Source organism: Theropithecus gelada, chromosome 12 (assembly GCF_003255815.1).
Source record: "Theropithecus gelada isolate Dixy chromosome 12, Tgel_1.0, whole genome shotgun sequence".
In the NCBI taxonomy this organism is placed as follows: domain Eukaryota; kingdom Metazoa; phylum Chordata; class Mammalia; order Primates; family Cercopithecidae; genus Theropithecus; species Theropithecus gelada.
The window spans coordinates 103,821,471-103,839,414 of NC_037680.1; the positions used below are offsets into that span (position 1 = coordinate 103,821,471).

The 17,944-nt window shown below is 43.8% G+C and overlaps 1 protein-coding gene across 1 annotated transcript in view; it reads right to left on the reverse strand.

Moving 5' to 3' along the window:
* The window catches only part of COL4A4 (collagen type IV alpha 4 chain), a 162,149-nt gene that overhangs the window by 123,209 nt on the left and 20,996 nt on the right, over positions 1–17,944 (reverse strand). The window contains exon 4 of the mRNA XM_025404398.1: positions 13,889–13,966. Coding sequence (XP_025260183.1) covers positions 13,889–13,966 — 78 coding nt within the window. The remainder of the gene's footprint in view (positions 1–13,888; positions 13,967–17,944) is intronic.

Below are 17,944 nucleotides of genomic sequence, written 5' to 3' on the forward strand. Positions count from 1 at the left end.
GAATGTCTCTTGAACAGGGCTAAGATAAAATTACTTTTATTTCATAACAACTTGGTAAAAGAGACCAAAAGATAAGAGGACGTGTATTGTGCTTTTCAAAAACCAAAATCTTCAAATCAGCTTTTTTGGCTGGCAATGATCTGGTTGCCCCAGGGACCAAAACCTATGGGGAATGACAAAAATCTAAGAAATTGCTTGTCATTTTATCAGTAGGAGCACTAGGAGAAGCACCTACAAATAAACAACTACAAATGTATGTACAGCCACACTTTTTCTGCCATGACTTCCCACTCCTTCTCAGCCAGAAGTTAAATCAGTGCAAAGTGTAAATAAATGAATAACTGAACAAACAAGAAAGAGGCTTTTGTTATACTAATTATACAGATTTTCCAAATCACCCTTGAACTCTAAGACCATGACACTGATCATCAAAAATGTCACAGGAAGGGGAAGGAATGTATTTATTAGGCTTGGTTATGGATTATGTGGCTGCCATGCTGCATACCTTATCTTATTTAATGCAACCAGCAACACTGAAAAATGTAGGCTATGATCCCCATATAGATGAAGGAAGGTGTAACTTATTCAGGCCCTCACATCTAGCAAGCTCAAATTCACACCTGGACCAGTCAGTCTCTCTCCCAAACCTCTCCTCTTCCCCCTACCTGAGCCTGAGCCTAGCACAATGGAGGGTCCACTCACTAAACTGTGCTCATGCCATGCCTGGAGTGACATTTCAATCCCTTCAAGCCTCTTCTTATTTTTACACTTAAAAACAATCTATCCAGATATACCCGATGTTCTTTTATAAAGTTTCTTTAGGACGCAATGTTATTAATTGAATTAATCGAAGACCTCTATTTTTTGTGGTTCTCAAATTTAACTTTCTGGTCTTATCCTATATCCCCAACTGTTTTATAGAAACTTTCTTGCATCCTCTTGCCCTGTTAATTCATCTGACACATTGGGTCAAAGCTGAGCTCAGTCCTCTGCCTCCTCCTTCCCTGTCACTGAAGAGAGTGACTCTGTTCCTGGCATCATTCTAAGCTCACCATCCAGCTGCCAGCCTTGTCACCCTCTTTCCCTCATTCTCCACGTCCTTCTCATGACCAAGTCGATCACATCTCGCTTTGGACCAAAACCCAAATCTCATGCTCCCTTCTCACCTTCCTCCCACTGCCAAGCACCTGGCCCATGGTCTTGTCATCTCTCGCATGGGTTCCACAAGCACCAATCTCCCTCGTCTCCTTAACCCTGATCTTCTCCCCACTGCCCCATGCGACCATCAATGAGTCTTCTTCAGTCTCCCCTTTCCTGGTGTCATTGCTTTCACCAACACCTACAATGGGGACAATCTCCTTTCCACACACGTGCCAACCTTACTCCCTGCAGTTTCCACACCCACACCCTCTGTCCCAATCACGCTTGCTTCCATGAGGTCAGAGTAGTCTTTCTTTACCGTAGCTCCAATTCTGCCGTCCCTCCACCAAAAATATCATAATCACAACAGTAGCAGTAATAACTGCCACCATGAATGAATCTAGCCTCAACACAACAGTGTGTTCATACATTCTTCTCATGGAATCCTTACCACCCTGTGAAGCCGAAAGTCATCCCTGTATCTACGACCTCATTCCCAAAGGAGGAAGCTGAGACTCAAAGACATGAGACCAAAGACCTGAGGCTGTTCGGTTCTGACTTCAAGGTTTCTGCTTCCATTTAACCGCAGTCCTCATCAATTTCACTCCCCTCCAAACTACCACATCTACCCCAAAATAATTAATGACTAAATAACGTCATCACCTATTTTTCATTATTGCCTTGTGCATGCTACTTTGCTTAATCTCTGCTTGGAGTGATGTCTTCCAGTATATATTTTTTGAGACAGAGTCTCACTCTGTCACCCAGGCTGGAGTACAGTGGCTCAATCTCAGCTCACTGCAACCTCTGTCTCCCGGTTCAAGCAATTCTCCTGCTTCAGCCTCCCAAGTAGCTGGGATTACAGGCACCCACCACCACACCTGGCTAATTTTTGTATTTTTAGCAGAGATGGAGTTTTGCCATGTTGGCCAGGCTGGTCTCAAACTCCTGACCTCAAGTGATCCGCCCCCCTCAGCCGCCCAAAGTGCTAGGGTTACAGGCGTGAGCCACTGCGCCTGGCCTCTGGTACACTTTTTGTAGCCAGGGATTCATGTACGTTTTTATTTCCATCCCAGCATCTTGGCCACTGTCTTGCACAGTATAAATTCTAAACATATACTCATGGATTACATGATCAATTAAAACTTCCACAATTAAAATTAACAAATAAATATTCTTTTAAATATATTCATCCTTTTATGAGTTTCATTATTCTTAATTCATTATTATCATTCCCTTCTTTTTTAATGCATCCCTTTTTAAAGCTTGGTTGCAATTCAAGCAGTCAGCCACTGGGTGGCACTACAACATCACTCACAAATCCTGTGGCCGTGCCTCCCGGGGTCTCCCCTATTGCAGGTAAAAGGCCCTTTGGTTATCAGGAAGAGTTAGCAAAATAAATAACAAAAGGTGTCATCAACAGTAGACAACCCAGAGACTGGACTGCAGTGGCAGACTGTTTTCTTGTACCTTAAAGTAAGCGCACTTGTTCACAATGAAATAGGGGTAAACCGAGGGATTTAGCCTGGAGTAACACTCATTCGAGATTTTGAGAGGCAGCATGGTGCAGTGGGAAGAACTGCACGGAGAACCAGGAGACATGGCTTTGCCACTGAACAACAAGGTCACCCCTTACTCCAGGCCACTGGAGAAGGGTTTTACCATTTTAACACATGGCATCTGCATCTGCTGTGGGGCCTAAACAAGGCTAAGGGCTCCTGGTGAGCTCCCTGATGAGCTCTAATCCATTTGACTCTCCCTCCCTCTTGCCTGCCCTGTTCTCCAGCATCCCTGCCCCTTGGCCTTGCCTTGATTTGCTCCCACCTGTGTCTTGCGTGCTGGCCCCTCTTCCTCCTGGTTGGAGTCTCCCCCAGAGCTCTTCAGGGCTGCCCTGGCTTCTTGTCAGTTTCTCTCCAGCCAAAGCATCCATTTCCAAGGTGTCAACTTCACCCACAGTTAGACAATCCCTCCGTGTCCCTCCCTAGCCCAGCCCTTTCTTTCTGACCACCAGTCACATACCCAGCTGACCTCAAGCACTGCAAGTCCAAGCCTGGACTCATGATTGCCCCTGAAATGTGCTTCCTGAGCATACACCGCTGTCCACACAGCAGCTTACACCTCTCCTGGGAGTCCCACGTGCCTCTAACTGCCTGACTCAACTGCCCCAGGTGAGTCTCCTCATTCCTATCAAGTCTGCCTCCCAAATATCTCCACCTCCCATCCACTGCCCTACCCTCCACACTCACCCCCTCGCAAATATCTCCACCTCCCATCCACTTCCCTACCCTCCACACTCACCCCCTCGCTAAGCCACCAGGACTTCCCACCTGCCTGACTGTAGCAGCCTCGGAACAGGTTTTCCCTAATATTACGTTACCTGCCACCAGCCACATTCTCCAAACAGCACCAAATCATCTTCTTATAACATAAATCCAATCTGCTTCTTCCCTTCTTAAAATCTTTCAACAATTTCTTATTACGCAGGAAAACCTGTCTGCTTTTTTTTCTTTTTCTTTCTTCTTTTTTTTTTTTTTAAGATGGAGTCTCACTCTGTCGCCCAGGCTGGAGTGCAGGGGCGCCACCTCGGCTCACTGCAACCTCTGCCTCCCAGGTTCAAGCCATTCTCTGCCTCAGCCTCCCGAGTAGCTGGGATTACAGGCACCTGCCACCACGCCCAGCTAATTTTTTTATGTTTTTTAGTAGAGACAGGGTTTTGCCGTGTTGGCCAGTCTGGTCTTGAACTCCTGACCTCATGATCCACCCACCTTGGCCTCCCAGAGTGCTGGGATTACAGGTGTGAGCCACCGTGCCCAGTCCCCGTCTGCTTCTTAAGCAGCATTGCCTGCTGCCAGGTTCCTTACCCACTGCGGTCAAACCTCTCTCTAGTCACGTTTCAGTCCCTCAAACGTGCCAGCCTGTCTCTGTCCCACTTCAGGACCTGAGCAGCTGTTCCCCTTGTCTGAACACTTGTAGGAAGCTGACTGGCGCCACAAGAAAAGATACGACATGTCTTGAGCCCATAGCCAGTGACTATTGCCTTAGACGGCAAAACACCTGATAAAGTGAAGGATCTTGAGCTGAAGAGTTTCTCCCAGGTGATTTAGGTGGGCCCTAAATGCTATTACATGCACCTTTATAAGGAGGATGCAGAGGGAGATTGATGCGGACACACAGAGGAGCAGGCGACGTGAAGACAGGCAGAGACTGGAGTGAGGCCACCAGGAGCCAAGGAATGCCAAGGACTGCTGATGCCACAAGGAGTGGAAGGAGGCGAGGAGCAGGTTCTCCCCCAGAGCCATGGAGGGAGCCTGGCATGCCAGCAGCTTGTGTTTGGACTTCAGGCCTCTAGAGAATACATTTCTATTGTATTAAGCCACCATGTATATGGTCATTTGTTACACAGCCATAGCAACTGACGGAAGGCTCCTCCTCCGGGCTGCGGCTAGGAGAGTTCTAACTCCACCCGGTTCGAGCTTAAGTGCTAACCCACAGCTCCCTGTGCCCTGACCCCCATATGCTCCCATGCAAAGCACGCCAGGGCACCACATTGTCCACCTGAGGACAGAGCAAGGATTTTTGTCTCGTCTTTTCCCTGATGTGACTCGAGCACCTCAAACAGTGCCTGGCGCTCGTCAGGCAGCCAGAAATAGTGGTCGGAAGGGAGTCTTGCCTGTCCCTCGGCTCGGCTCTGAGCTCCAGGCTGCAGGGACTTTCTTCTTTATGACTGAGGCCTCCATGGCCTGGGTGGATGCCTGGCATGTGGTAAATGCTCAATGGTTACTTGCCAAATGAATGGAAAGGTATTATTATTGGCATTATAATTCGTTGCAGTTAAGATTGTGTGACAGAGGCCGAGTGCAGAGGCTCATGCCTGTAATCCCAGCACTTTAGAAGGCCGAGATAGGCAGATCTCTTGAGGACAGGAATTCAAGACGAGCCTAGTCAACATAGCAAAACCCCGTCTCTACTAAAAATACAAAAATCAGCCGGGCATGGTGGCGGGCGCCTGTAGTCCCAGCTACTTGGGAGGCTGAGGCAGGAGAATTGCTTGAACCCGGGAGGTGGAGGTTGCAGTGAGCGGAGATCGCATCACTGCACTCCAGCCTGGTGACAGAGCCAGACTCCGTCCAAAAAAAAAAAGATTGTGTTATAGAGAAATAAGCACCTTGGAGACAGCCGTTTGTGGGTTTCTTTGCAAATTATTGAATATGGTGGTTTGAAAGGAGAAATTTGCTTTTATTTCCTAAAACCTTTATAATTCCTCATCTTAGCTAACTAGTCAGACGTTACATTTGCACTAAAGAGGTATCCTTATACTCAGTGCTATTTTCCTATGTAATAGAATATTTCCCCCAAACTGTGCCCTGCTTTTGAGTGCACCTGTATCGCTAGCCATTATTTCTTGCCAATAACAAGTTCAGCGCAGCCCCGCATTTGCTGAGCTCTGCACCCAGCCTGGCCCGGGTCATGCTGGGTCACACAGTGTGGCAGTTGTTGCTATGGAATTGAACTCCACATGAGGACCAAAGGCCCTGTTGCAAATCACTGACAAGTTAATGAGGTGACTGACCAGGGCAGATGTGCCCAAACCTGCCTTCAGACCCAAACTGCAACTAGGATTCCCAGGTCAGAGTCTTGATATGTCAGCTCTACACGTAGACTCGGTCTGTTTGGAAAATAGATAATACATTCCACAGTGTAGTAGGCAGATAAAAGCTTCTTTTCTCTCTTTTCTCATGCATGGATGCTGGATTTAAAGAGATATTTCTCAGCCTACTGAAATGATGTCAGTTAGTTGGAGTTATTTTCCCATGTAGACATCAGCTGCTGCCGCTATTTCTACCACTGTAATTTATTAATAGGCCAAATAGTATTAAATGATAGGCAGGGATCCTTCCTTTACTCTTTAGGCCTCCCAAACCCTGTTCAGAAATCCTTACTCGAGGCCAGGCGTGGTGGCTCATGCCTGTAATCCCAGCACTTTGGGAGGCTAAGGCAGGCAGATCACCCGAGGTCCGGAGTTTGAGACCAGCCTGGACAACATGGCAAAATCCCATCTCTACTAAAAATACAAAAATTAGCCAAGCGTGGTGGGGGTGGCCTGTAATCCCAGCTACTCTGGAGGCTGAGGCAGGAGAATTGCTTGAACCCAGGAGGCAGAGTTTGCAATGAGCTGAGATAGCACCACGACACTCCAGCGTGGATGAGAGAGACTCCATCTCAACAACAAAAAAGAAAAAAAAGAAGACATCCTTACTCAAGCACCTACACAGATCATCCTATAGCTGAAGATTCAGCCTCTAACTTTTGCAAGTTTTCTATTCTTCAGAAATCAAGGTTCCTGTTCTTGACGTGGGGGAACAATTGAACAAGCTAAGCCCAAATTATAAACTGGAAGCTGGTGGGCTGAATTTTACTGGGGAGTGTGTTTAATTGCTAGGCACTAGGCTTTTAAAAAATTCTGAATTCCGATGCCTTTAAATGACAAATGCACCGTCCAGCTCCTAGTAGCCCCGTCCTGAGCACCTCCTCTCCCCATTACCACATTCAGGTCACCAGCTGTTCCCCAGGGGCATCTGAGTCTGCCACCTCTGACAGGGACTTCATTTACCAGGGAATTCTCCAGTAGTGACAACATGAGCCAGAGAGTTCTTGGAAGAGGAAGATACAGCAAGAAGAACAAAAAAGCAAACCCAACAAGCTCAGGGCTTGAAAAAAGACCACCTTTGCCAACTTCCAATTGTCACTGGAACTTGTTTACATCAAAATGGAACACAATTGACTTAAGTGAACTTTGGGGACATAAAAATTATTGTTCTGAATGATGTATCAGGCTACAGGTAGAAAATGTCCTAAAACACAGCTGTGTGAGTGATGAGACTGAGTTCTCAAACTTCGAGTGCAAGTAATTCAATGAAATGAAAAATGTTAACGGTAATTAAAATTTCCCAAGTAAATTCTATTTTTATCACGGAATGCAAGCTCTTAGGAGTATAAGGGATGAGTGAATGAGATCACAGGGAAAATACTTGCATTTTTTTAGCGATTGAAATTCTCAGAAGAAAGAGTGACTCACTCATGTTTGATTTTGGATTTCAAACCAAAAAAACAAAGACAATTCTTGACCTTTAAGCCATTTGACCTCCGTGTTTGTAAACCCACCACATTGTAAGATTTTGTTCATTTCACAGTTGTTATACTCCCTTGAATAGAAAACATGGGGAAAAACCTGGACAGTGTCTTGATTATCATCCTTGTTACTAAAGTATAACTTATACAAGGTCCCCATTCTAATTTGTAAGGACATGTAATTTTCCCTGCAAGGAGTGCACCATTAAACACAGAGAGCTTCCTCCCTTGAAACTGATAAGGAATAATAGAAAATCCTGCCTGATATACCTCATTCACACCCTTAAAGACGGGCCATAATGAGGTTCAGGGAAATGTGAGGGCCTCATCACAAGTCATTTGGGAAATCAAGTAAATAGCTGTCATATGTGAAAACCCACGTTCCACATCACAGAACCACGGGCTGCTAGAAACGAGAGGGACCAACCAGCCCCCTCTAGGACAAGTTCTCATGTCCCAGGTGAGGGCTCTGAACCTGAAAAAGATCAAGGTCTCCTCCCCTCAGCCTGGAGCTCTTCCCAGAGTGCCACTGCACCTTAACAGGTCCAAGAGCTGCAACGCTCTTATTTGCTGCTGCTGCTCAAAGTGCTTATTTCTGACCTTACCTGAAATTCTTGAGGGAATTTGAACGATGTGAGATTATTCATTTCATAACAGGCTTCAATGCTAGTGTGTGCAGAGAAAGTCTAGGGTTGGGGAAGAGACTCCCCACTAATTGTGTCCCCCTCTTCTCTTGGGTATGGGAGATCCCCCTCCAGAGCCCCTGCATGCTGGCCTGACCACCAGCTCAGCTCCCAAATCCTGTCCAGGCTGGAATCTAATTTTTTTTTTTTTCTTTTGAGACAGAGTTTTGCTCTTGTCGCCCCGGCTGGTGAAATCTCAGCTCACTGCAACCTCCACCTCACGGGTTCAAGCGATTCTCCTGCCTCAGCCTGCCAGGTAGCTGGGATTACAGGCACCCGCCGCCATGCCTGGCTAATTTTTTGTATTTTTAGTAGAGATGGGGTTTCACCATGTTGGCCAGGCTGGTCTTGAACTCCTGACCTCATGTGATCCGCCCACCTCAGCCTCCCAGGGTGCTGGGATTACAGGCGTGAGCCACCATGCCTGGCCCCTGAATTTTAGCTTCTTAATTTATGTGTACTCACTGCCTATTGGGTGCTATCTACTGTGATAATCTCAAAGTACAAAAAAATGACCCCCAGTTTACAAAGCGGAGAAGTGAAGGTAGGTAAACTATATTTCAAGGGCATCCACAGTGGCTCAGGAGTCAGGATCAACGTTTTACATGTGTTCTCATGACCACCTTCAGGAAGTGTATGCTTGCCATCTAATCCATAAAGTCAGGCACATTCACACTCAAATCCAGCCAGAGCTACAGGGCAGGGCAGGAGAAGTACAGCGAAAGAGAAGCAGGTAGGCAGGCTGCTAGGAGGCTCCGGCAGGGAGACAATGACACTGGCTGTGATGAGCAGAAAGGCCTTGTGGTTTGGCATCTCCACTGAGCTCCTTTGAGAAGTACAGGAAAGACAGAGGCAGAGTGCAAATGGGAAGGCATTCAGAAAAGGGCAGAGAAGTGGAAATATTCAGATTATCTTCAAGAGTGAATGAGTGGCCCAACTGTTGCAGCTGGAAAGGGTCAAGGGGGCAGTAACGGGGATTACGGATGAAAACTCATGCTGGGGCTAGATTGTGGGCCTCCAGCGGTACAGTGATGGGGCTGGATTTTATTCTGCAGACATCAAAGGAGGCCCTCCTTAGTTCTCCACCTTAGATCGTTCCATCTCCACCCCTAACTCTAGCTCTCCTCTCCAGTTAAATTGCGAACCATTGCCATTCCTCAGCACAGAACCAGCTTTGTCTGTCAATGATCGCTTTAGACATAGCAGTTTTGATGGGGGGTTTGATGAAACTATTACCTGCTATTACTCCGGGCATTAACCTGTAAGAGAGGAACACTTTCCTTCTTAGAAATACCCTGTTATGCCACTTGAGGGCTGTGCAGCCTCAGGCAGATCCCTCAAGCCTCAGGAATTTGGTGTATTCCTATTCTGATAGTCCCCCTTGAGCTGCCACTGCCGGCTGCTGAGGGCTTGAGCGTGTTGCTTTCCCAAAGCATCTTCTGTTATGCATAAGCCACACCCCCAAATCCTCAGCTGGAAGATGTCACAGCGACTTGCAGCCTTCCCACGGAAAACCCTTCCATCTCAGGAAGACCAGAGGCTCCCTGGTGTGGTGCACACAGCTCTCCTGGACCACACAGACACAGAGACACACACAGCAGAGTGCTGCTCAGGACCAGGAGCCTTCACCATCCAGAGACTGCTCAGAGGAAAAGTGCACCATCTACACATGCAGCGCCTTGTGCTTGTTTAACAGGACAAGGTTAACAGCAGGTAAAGGCCAGAGTGCTGTTCAACATCTTCCAATGCACGGGACAGTCCCCACACCAAAGAATTATCCATCCCAAATGCCAACTGTGCCGAGACTGAGAAGCCCTGTCCTAATCTCACCTCTGCTCTGTGATGCAAGTATTCTTATTTCCACTCTTTAGAGCAAGGAAACTAAATTCCCAACAGTTCTAAATAACAGAACAGCCACTCATTCACTCTTGAAGACAATCTGAATATTTCCACTTCTCTGCCCTTTTCTGAATGCCTTCCCATTTGCACTCTGCCTCTGTCTTTCCTGTTCTTCTCAAAGGAGCTCAGTGGAGATACCAAACCACAGGGACATGGAAGAGGAGGACCAATGGGGGTACATGTGAGGACACCCAGGCTTGGTCAAATCAAGTGGCAACCTGAGTTTACAAAGTGATGCTGCAACCCAGCAGTTGGCACCTTCATGTAATCATCTTTCCACGATCGTGGAGCAAGTGCTGGGGCTGAAGTCAGATACCTGGGTGTGATTCCTGGCTCTTGCACATCCTAGCAGGTTATTTAGAACTGTTGGGAATTTAGTTTCCTTGCTCTAAAGAGTAGAAATAAGAATACTTGCGTCACAGAGCAGAGGTGAGGTTAGAACCGGGCTTCTCAGTCTCGGCACAATTGGCATTTGGGTTGGAAAATTCTTTGGTGTGGGGACTGTCCTGTTTATTGTAAGATGCTGAACGGCACTCTGGCCTTTACTGGCTGAAAACGAGTAGCATCTCCCTTTCTGCTAAAGCAACTCTCAGCCTCCTTCACACTGGGGGCCTACGGAAGTGCCTTTATCAAAGCAACTGGTCCTCTTTGTTTTGTGGTCTGCTCATCCCTTTCTTGCCACAGGGCTGATCAAATCTATGTATCTTGGTCCTGAAGCTCAAAGTCATAAAATTTAGAGGCACTGAGTTTTTTTTCTTTTTGCATTTGTACAATCCTGATGTATTTATATTAATAACCTCACAAAAAAGTCAGACTTTTTTTCTATATAATGTTCACATTTACACAAAAAAGCTACAGACTTTGTTTTCTTGAAGCTTCACTTTTAAAATTATATTATGGCAACCTACAGAATGGGAGAAAAATTTTGCAATCTACTCATCGGACAAAGGGCTAATATCCAGAACCTACAAAGAACTCAAACAAATTTACAAGGAAAAAACAAACAACCCCATCAAAAAGTGGGCAACGGATATGAACAGACATTTCTCAAAAGAAGACATTCATACAGCCAACAGACACATGAAAAAATGCTCATCATCATCACTGGCCATCAGAGAAATGCAAATCAAAACCACAATGAGATACCATCTCACACCAGTTAGAATGGCAATCATTAAAAAGTCAGGAAACAACAGGTGCTGGAGAGGATGTGGAGAAATAGGAACACTTTTACACTGTTGGTGGGATTGTAAACTAGTTCAACCATTATGGAAAACAGTATGGCAATTCCTCAAGGATCTAGAACTAGAAGTACCATATGACCCAGCCATCCCATTACTGGGTATATATACCCAAAGGATTATAAGTCATGCTGCTATAAAGACACATGCACACGTATGTTTATTGCGGCACTATTCACAATAGCAAAGACTTAGAATCAACCCAAATGTCCATCAGTGACAGACTGGATTAAGAAAATGTGGCACATATACACATTGGAATACTATGCAGCCATCAAAAAGGATGAGTTTGTGTCCTTTGTAGGGACATGGATGCAGCTGGAAACCATCATTCTCGGCAAACTATCGCAAGAACAGAAAACCAAACACTGCATGTTCTCACTCATAGGTGGGAACTGAACAATGAGATCACTTGGACTTGGGAAGGGGAACATCACACACCGGAGCCTATCATGGGGAGGGGGGAGGGGGGAGGAATTGCACTGGGAGTTATACCTGATGTAAATGACGAGTTGATGGGTGCTGATGAGTTGATGGGTGCAGCACACCAACATGGCACAAGTATACATATGTAACAAACCTGCACGTTATGCACATGTACCCTAGAACTTAAAGTATAATAATAATAAAAATAAAATAAAATAAATAAAATTATATTATGAAAGTGGCTCAAGACTGGCTGGACACAGTGGATCATGCCTGTAATCCCAGGACTTTGGGAAGCCAAGGAGGGAGGATCACTTGAGGCTAAGAGTTTGAGACCAGCCTGGGAAATGTAGCAAGACTCCACCTCTACAAAATAATAATAATAATAATAATAATCAAAAAAATAATTAGCCTAGTGTAGTGGCATGTGCCTGTAGGCCCAGCCACTTGGGAGGTAGAGGTGGGAGGCTCACAAGAGTTTGAGGCTACAGTGAGCTAAGATCATGCCACTGCACTCCAGCCTGGGTGACAGAGTGAGACCCTATCTAAAAAAGAAAAAGAATAGAAAAGAAAAAGCTCTGGCTGGGCACGGTGGCTCATGCCTGTAATCCCAGCACTTTGGGAGGCCGAGGCGGGCAGATCGTGAGGTCAGGAGATGGAGACCATCCTGGCTAACACGGTGAAACCCCGTCTCTACTAAAAATACAAAAAATGAACCGGGCGTGGGGCGGGCGCCTGTAGTCCCAGCTACTCGGGAGGCTGAGGCAGGAGAATGGCATGAACCCGGGAGGCGGAGCTTGCAGTGAGCTGGTATCACGCCACTGCACTCCAGCCTGGGTGACAGAGCGAGACTCCATCTCAAAAAAAAAAGAAAGAAAGAAAGAAAAAGCTCAAGATAAATTCTGATGAACAAAATTTTTGATGTACTGAAGAAGGAACAAAACAGTTTAAGCATCAGGGGATTTGTCATAACTTATGCTCAATAAGGTTGCTGCTCCCAGTAAAATAGGCCAACAAAGGAACCCACTGCACACCTGCTGTGTAAAGTTGAAGCAATATCATGAGAGAAATATGTGGTCCCTTCTCTCAGGAAGGTAGTGTTGTGTCCTTGTAGACTCCTCCCTACTCTACTGTGCTTTTTGAATGTCATGCGCAGCCCCCTACGATTGACTTGCTTGAACACTGTTACAGACTGAATGTTTGTGGCCCCCAAAATTCATATGTTGAAATTCTAACCCTCAAGGTGATAGTAGGAGGAGATGGGGTCTCTGGGAGGTAATTAATCAGAGTGGCATCATCATGAATTGGATGAATGCCCTTATAAATGGGACCCCAGAGGGCTCTTTCTCTCCACCATATGAGGATACAATGAGAAGGCACCATCTGCACACCAGGAAGCAGGCCTTCAGCAAGACGCTGGATCTGCTGGCACCTTGCTCTAGGGGTTCCTCCTGGACTGTGAGAAATCAATTTCTTGTAAGCCACCCAGTCTGTGGTATTCTGTTACAGCAGCGAGAATGGATGAGGACACATTTGAAAATCGTTGATCTGACTCAAAAATTGTCCCAAACTTCTATAACACACTCCTTTCTTGTGAGATTGTGGGAGTCATTGTAATTAAAGAATTGTTTGATCTAATACTTTATCACAAATGAATTCATGGGCTGCTGTCAGAACATGGGGGAGATGTTAATAAATGTTCAAGAGACCTGACAGTAACCAAAGAGGTTCTTGGCTTTGCAGCACACAGAATCTAGCATGGTCATCAACGTCGCCGTTCTGGGTGGACTTGAGCAAGACACTAACTTTCCTGGGCTTCGGTCTGTTGCCCTGCAATGTGGTATCCTAAGAAGATTCTTATGAGAAGTCAATGAGCAGAAGCATTTTGAACTCATAGAACAGTGCCTGGCACATAATAAGCATACAAAAAATATAGCTATCGCTTCATTAGAACACTGTGCCACTTGTTTCAATAGGGACAATCCAAGAAAGAGTCCTATAGTCAACTGTCTGGAAAGACCAAACAAACTTGGATTTTTTTTCAACCAACTTCAGTACTTCTCAGAGCCTTTAAAATGCCATATTTCAGGATGGTGACCCAGTAGGTATCATTTCACACCAGGACCCTTCCTCCATAGGGCAATTCATATGAAATAATGGGTGAATCGCAGCTTCCTAAGACTGTCTTCAAAACCCAGACTGTCTAATATAATTGAGATTGCTATTAGAATATGAAAAATATTGGCTGTGAAATACATAAACATTATCAAGGACGAAAACTGGCCAAGAATCTAGGACTACTTAACATTAAATATTCACAAGATTTCAAAATTCAGGAACGCTGCCCATGTCGGTTTTTACATCACTTACCCGAGACCCCTTTTCAGGAACACAGTGGCAAACAGAGCAATCTCTTCCTCCACAAGGACCAACGTATTTCTTTCCACTCTGGAAAGTGAAGCATCTTATTTAGTATACCAGTACTCGTTGTTTAATTGGATACATAACACATACATTATAACAAGCACTCTTGGTTTACCTTTGACTCCATGAGAAGAAAAAACTAATCATGACATATAAAAAGATGAAGAACTTACCCAGTAGCTTAATAATAAGAAGGGTTGATTATATGAGCAAGAAGCTTCCAAAACTGAGGACGCTGAAGGAAAATAAGTGTCCTTCTAAAGTCATTTGACTTTAACTGGAATCTTCTGCAATTTCTCCCTTTCGGTAAGACTTAATTTGCTAAGTTGCAAACAGTCTTAGAGTGTAAACTATGTGGTTAGGCAATCCATACAAAGACAATGGAGTCTAGTTTAAATGAAAAGCTTGGCTGTTTTTTCAGGGCCCATTTTGCTTTATCTTCAAGATCAGCTGCGGTGTGTCTCCTCCCTCATCAAACTGTCCTTCGTAGGACAATTCTCCTGTCACATCCTTGGGCTTAAAATTAAAATTGTTCTTCCTACAATTTGCTGAGACTCCAAGATGGTTTCTCTATTGTGTTCTCAAACAGATACTCCTGAACTTGAATAATTTGGACCTTTTCCCCACTTTTAGCAAACTTTCTAACACTCTCTTTAGAGCAACACACACACACACACACAGACACACACACACGCCCTTTGGGAAGAATCAGCTCCTTGTTCTCATGAATCCTAATCACCTATATCCAGAGTCATCATCCACTTCCGTACAAAAGCATAGTCCCAGAGTACTATTTCCATAAGCAGATCTATTAACAGCAATCACCATAATGTCCCCTGCAACAAACATGAGCACTGAGCACACATTCCCAGGCTGGGCCTGCCAGTGGGGAGGGATTGGTGGTTTAGGCCCCTGTGTAGTGGACAAAGCACCTCTAGATGCTGGGACCCAAGGGCATGGAGAAGAATATCAAGAAAGCATCAGAGATAAGTTTTGCCTGGCTCATGATCTAACCTAGCCATCACTGCAACATTTATACATCGCCCGTACAATTTTATGATTGATCAACCTTTTTAAATTTAAGGCTGTAAACTCAAGCCTTTAGACCAGTGTATGATGGGTAAACATAAAACAATAAAACTAATATTTATAGTTCCCATGGAAGACATACATACATATGTATGTGTGAATGCATATGAATATATATGTGTATATGTGAATATATACCTATGTATACATATATATGAACAGGTATATGTGTATGGGAGGGAAAAGAGTCTAATCAGCATATATTATTTTTCTTTTCAATCACACAATTTAGGCTTATTTTTTGGAGAAAAATATGCTCAGACACAATCCAAAAGAAAATATCTTTAAGCATTAATTTTAAAAAGACATCTTTGTAAACAATATTCTCATGGATCATTACAAGCATACAAGAATTTGAAGCTTGACAAGAGCCACGCGATTAGATAATTTAAGTTTAAAACTGTATTTGAAGTTTCAGAAATATATGCCTCTTGAGTTTTGAGTAACATTGTTATCTATAAATGCAGAAATATTAAGTTCAACACCCTGATAAGGTTAAAAAAAAAATTAAATGCTCAGGCCCAGGTCAGGACAGCATGAAAGCACTTAAAGTAACTAGACTGAATACTTGGGTTCATTTAAGGTTGGGCTTCATTACTATGTGTTCACTGAAATATCAAAACAACTAGAGGAAAAAAATAAGGTCAGTTGATTAGGTGGCTTGATAATAAGGGCAAGTTTGTTATTATTATTTCTTTGCTTATTTTTGCCAAACATCACTAAGATGTTTCAGCAAAACTATGTTTCAGGAAAGAATCAGTTTAAAATTAGCAGATTCTAAAAAAGAAAATAAAACAGGAATAGTCACATATCAAGCTTTGATTTGGATCAGTAAAAGGAAAAAGCAAGAGGTGATTTTAGCCTCTGCAAAGTTCTTCTACCTAAGCATTCCCCAATAAAGGTTTCAAAGAGGAGGGTGAATTTACAGAGGCCTATACCTCAAAAATAGATTGTATAAATTCATTTTAAAAGATAAACACAATATTTCAGACAATTAAACATTCAAAGTATGAACCACATTCACTGGGAATACATTCATACTCTCGGAAACTAATGTTACTCTTCTTCAAAGAGAAAAAAGGAAAAGTCACTATCTGCCTTATCTCAGATATTGTTAAACATATATTTGTCACATAGAAAAGTTCAAAGGCTGGCTGCAGTGGCTCATGCCTGTAATCCCCGCACTTTGGGAGGGCAAGGCTGGCAGATCACTTGAAGCCAGGAGTTCGAGACCAGCCTGGCCAACATGGTGAAACCCCGTCTCTACTAAAAATAACAAAAAAAATTAGTGAGGTGTGATGGCACATGCCTGGAATCCCAGCTACTCGGGAGGCTGAGAAGGGAGAATTGCTTGAACTGGGAGGCGGAGGTGGCAGTGAGCTGAGATCGTGCCACTCCACTCCAGCTTGGGCGACAGAGTGAAACAAAAAAAAAAAGTTCAAACAAAGAAGTGATTAATGTCTTATACTTGTAATTCCATCTTCTTTTTTGAAAAACAAATAATATAGGCACATAATTTTAAAAATTCAAATGGTGCAAAAGAGTATAACAGGAAAAGAAATGTCCTCTTTCAACGATGGCCCCAAGTTTCCTCCTATATAGGATAATTTTTTCAAATGGGTGTCTGGGCATTAATAAGCATATTCATACAATGACCTCATTCACACACACAAACACATACAGAGGCAGATGAGCACATGGGCACACATGCACAGATGTATAAAAACACTTTTGGTGATTTCTGATTTGTTTTACTTTTATCCAAATGGTGGATTGCTCTACATTTTGCTGTTTTCACATAATTGAAAGTCTTCAAAATCATTCCGAAGTATTACATATGCCTATCCGTCAGACCACGTACCATACCTTATTTAACCAGTTGTTGTTGAAGGAAATTTAGGCCGCTCCCTTCTGTCTATACTGAACACTATCCTAAAATTAGTATTCTTGGGCATATTTATCTGTATGCATGAATCAGAATAAACAAGTATGACAAATTCCAAAAAGACACATTCTGTGTCAATAGGTACGTGCATTCGAAATCCAGATGGGTAATACCAAATTGCTTCCCACAGACATTGCATAACAATTTATATCGCTACCTTTAAAACCCAACGATAGTATGGCCCCTCCCTGTGTGAAATCTCTAGAATATCTGCACACCACAAGCTGGTAGAAGGCCTGGGATAGAAAAATCTTTGGTTCAGAAATTATATTTAGTCATGTGCAATATTTTAAAAAGGCAAAATCTAGGACTCTGCAGACTTTTATAACATAAAAAAGAATATAACACAAACTTTTAAAAATCAGATAAGAGAAATATAAAAAGTACACATGTATATATCACAGTATTGTTTCCACTCATTATTTCAGGTGATGCTCTCAAATGCATGTCAACAAAGTTGGGCAAGTCTTATCATCCCTACTCAATACAGGAGATAACTGAGTCTTATATAAGTTAAGAAATGAATCATTGGCAGAGTCAAGAACCACTGGCTCCTCATTCTTTAACCCAAGTGTTTTCTGCTCCCAACTTGTGGGAAAAGGAGAACAGAAGGTAATTTTGCATTTTTATTTGCTTTGAAAAGACCTACAATAACTTGACTCACTGAAGTTTCATTGGGTGGATCCAAGGTGGAGAGTACGAACAGATAAGGATGTGTTCACTAGAGTGATTTAAACCAAGTCAGGTGTCTTAAGATCAACCTGAGTTGCAGGCAGACCACAATGAGATTTCCCAGACACATCTGAGGGTGAGTTTAATGACTGAGATTCTTCAGTGAGGAGGCAGAAGAAAGATAGCTTATTACAGAATGTTCTGGACTTATTTTTCTTCTGAGCTAAAATGTTCAAATTATTCTTATACTTCTTGATTTAATCTTGAAATGACCCAGCTGCCTCCTGCCTGTCTCC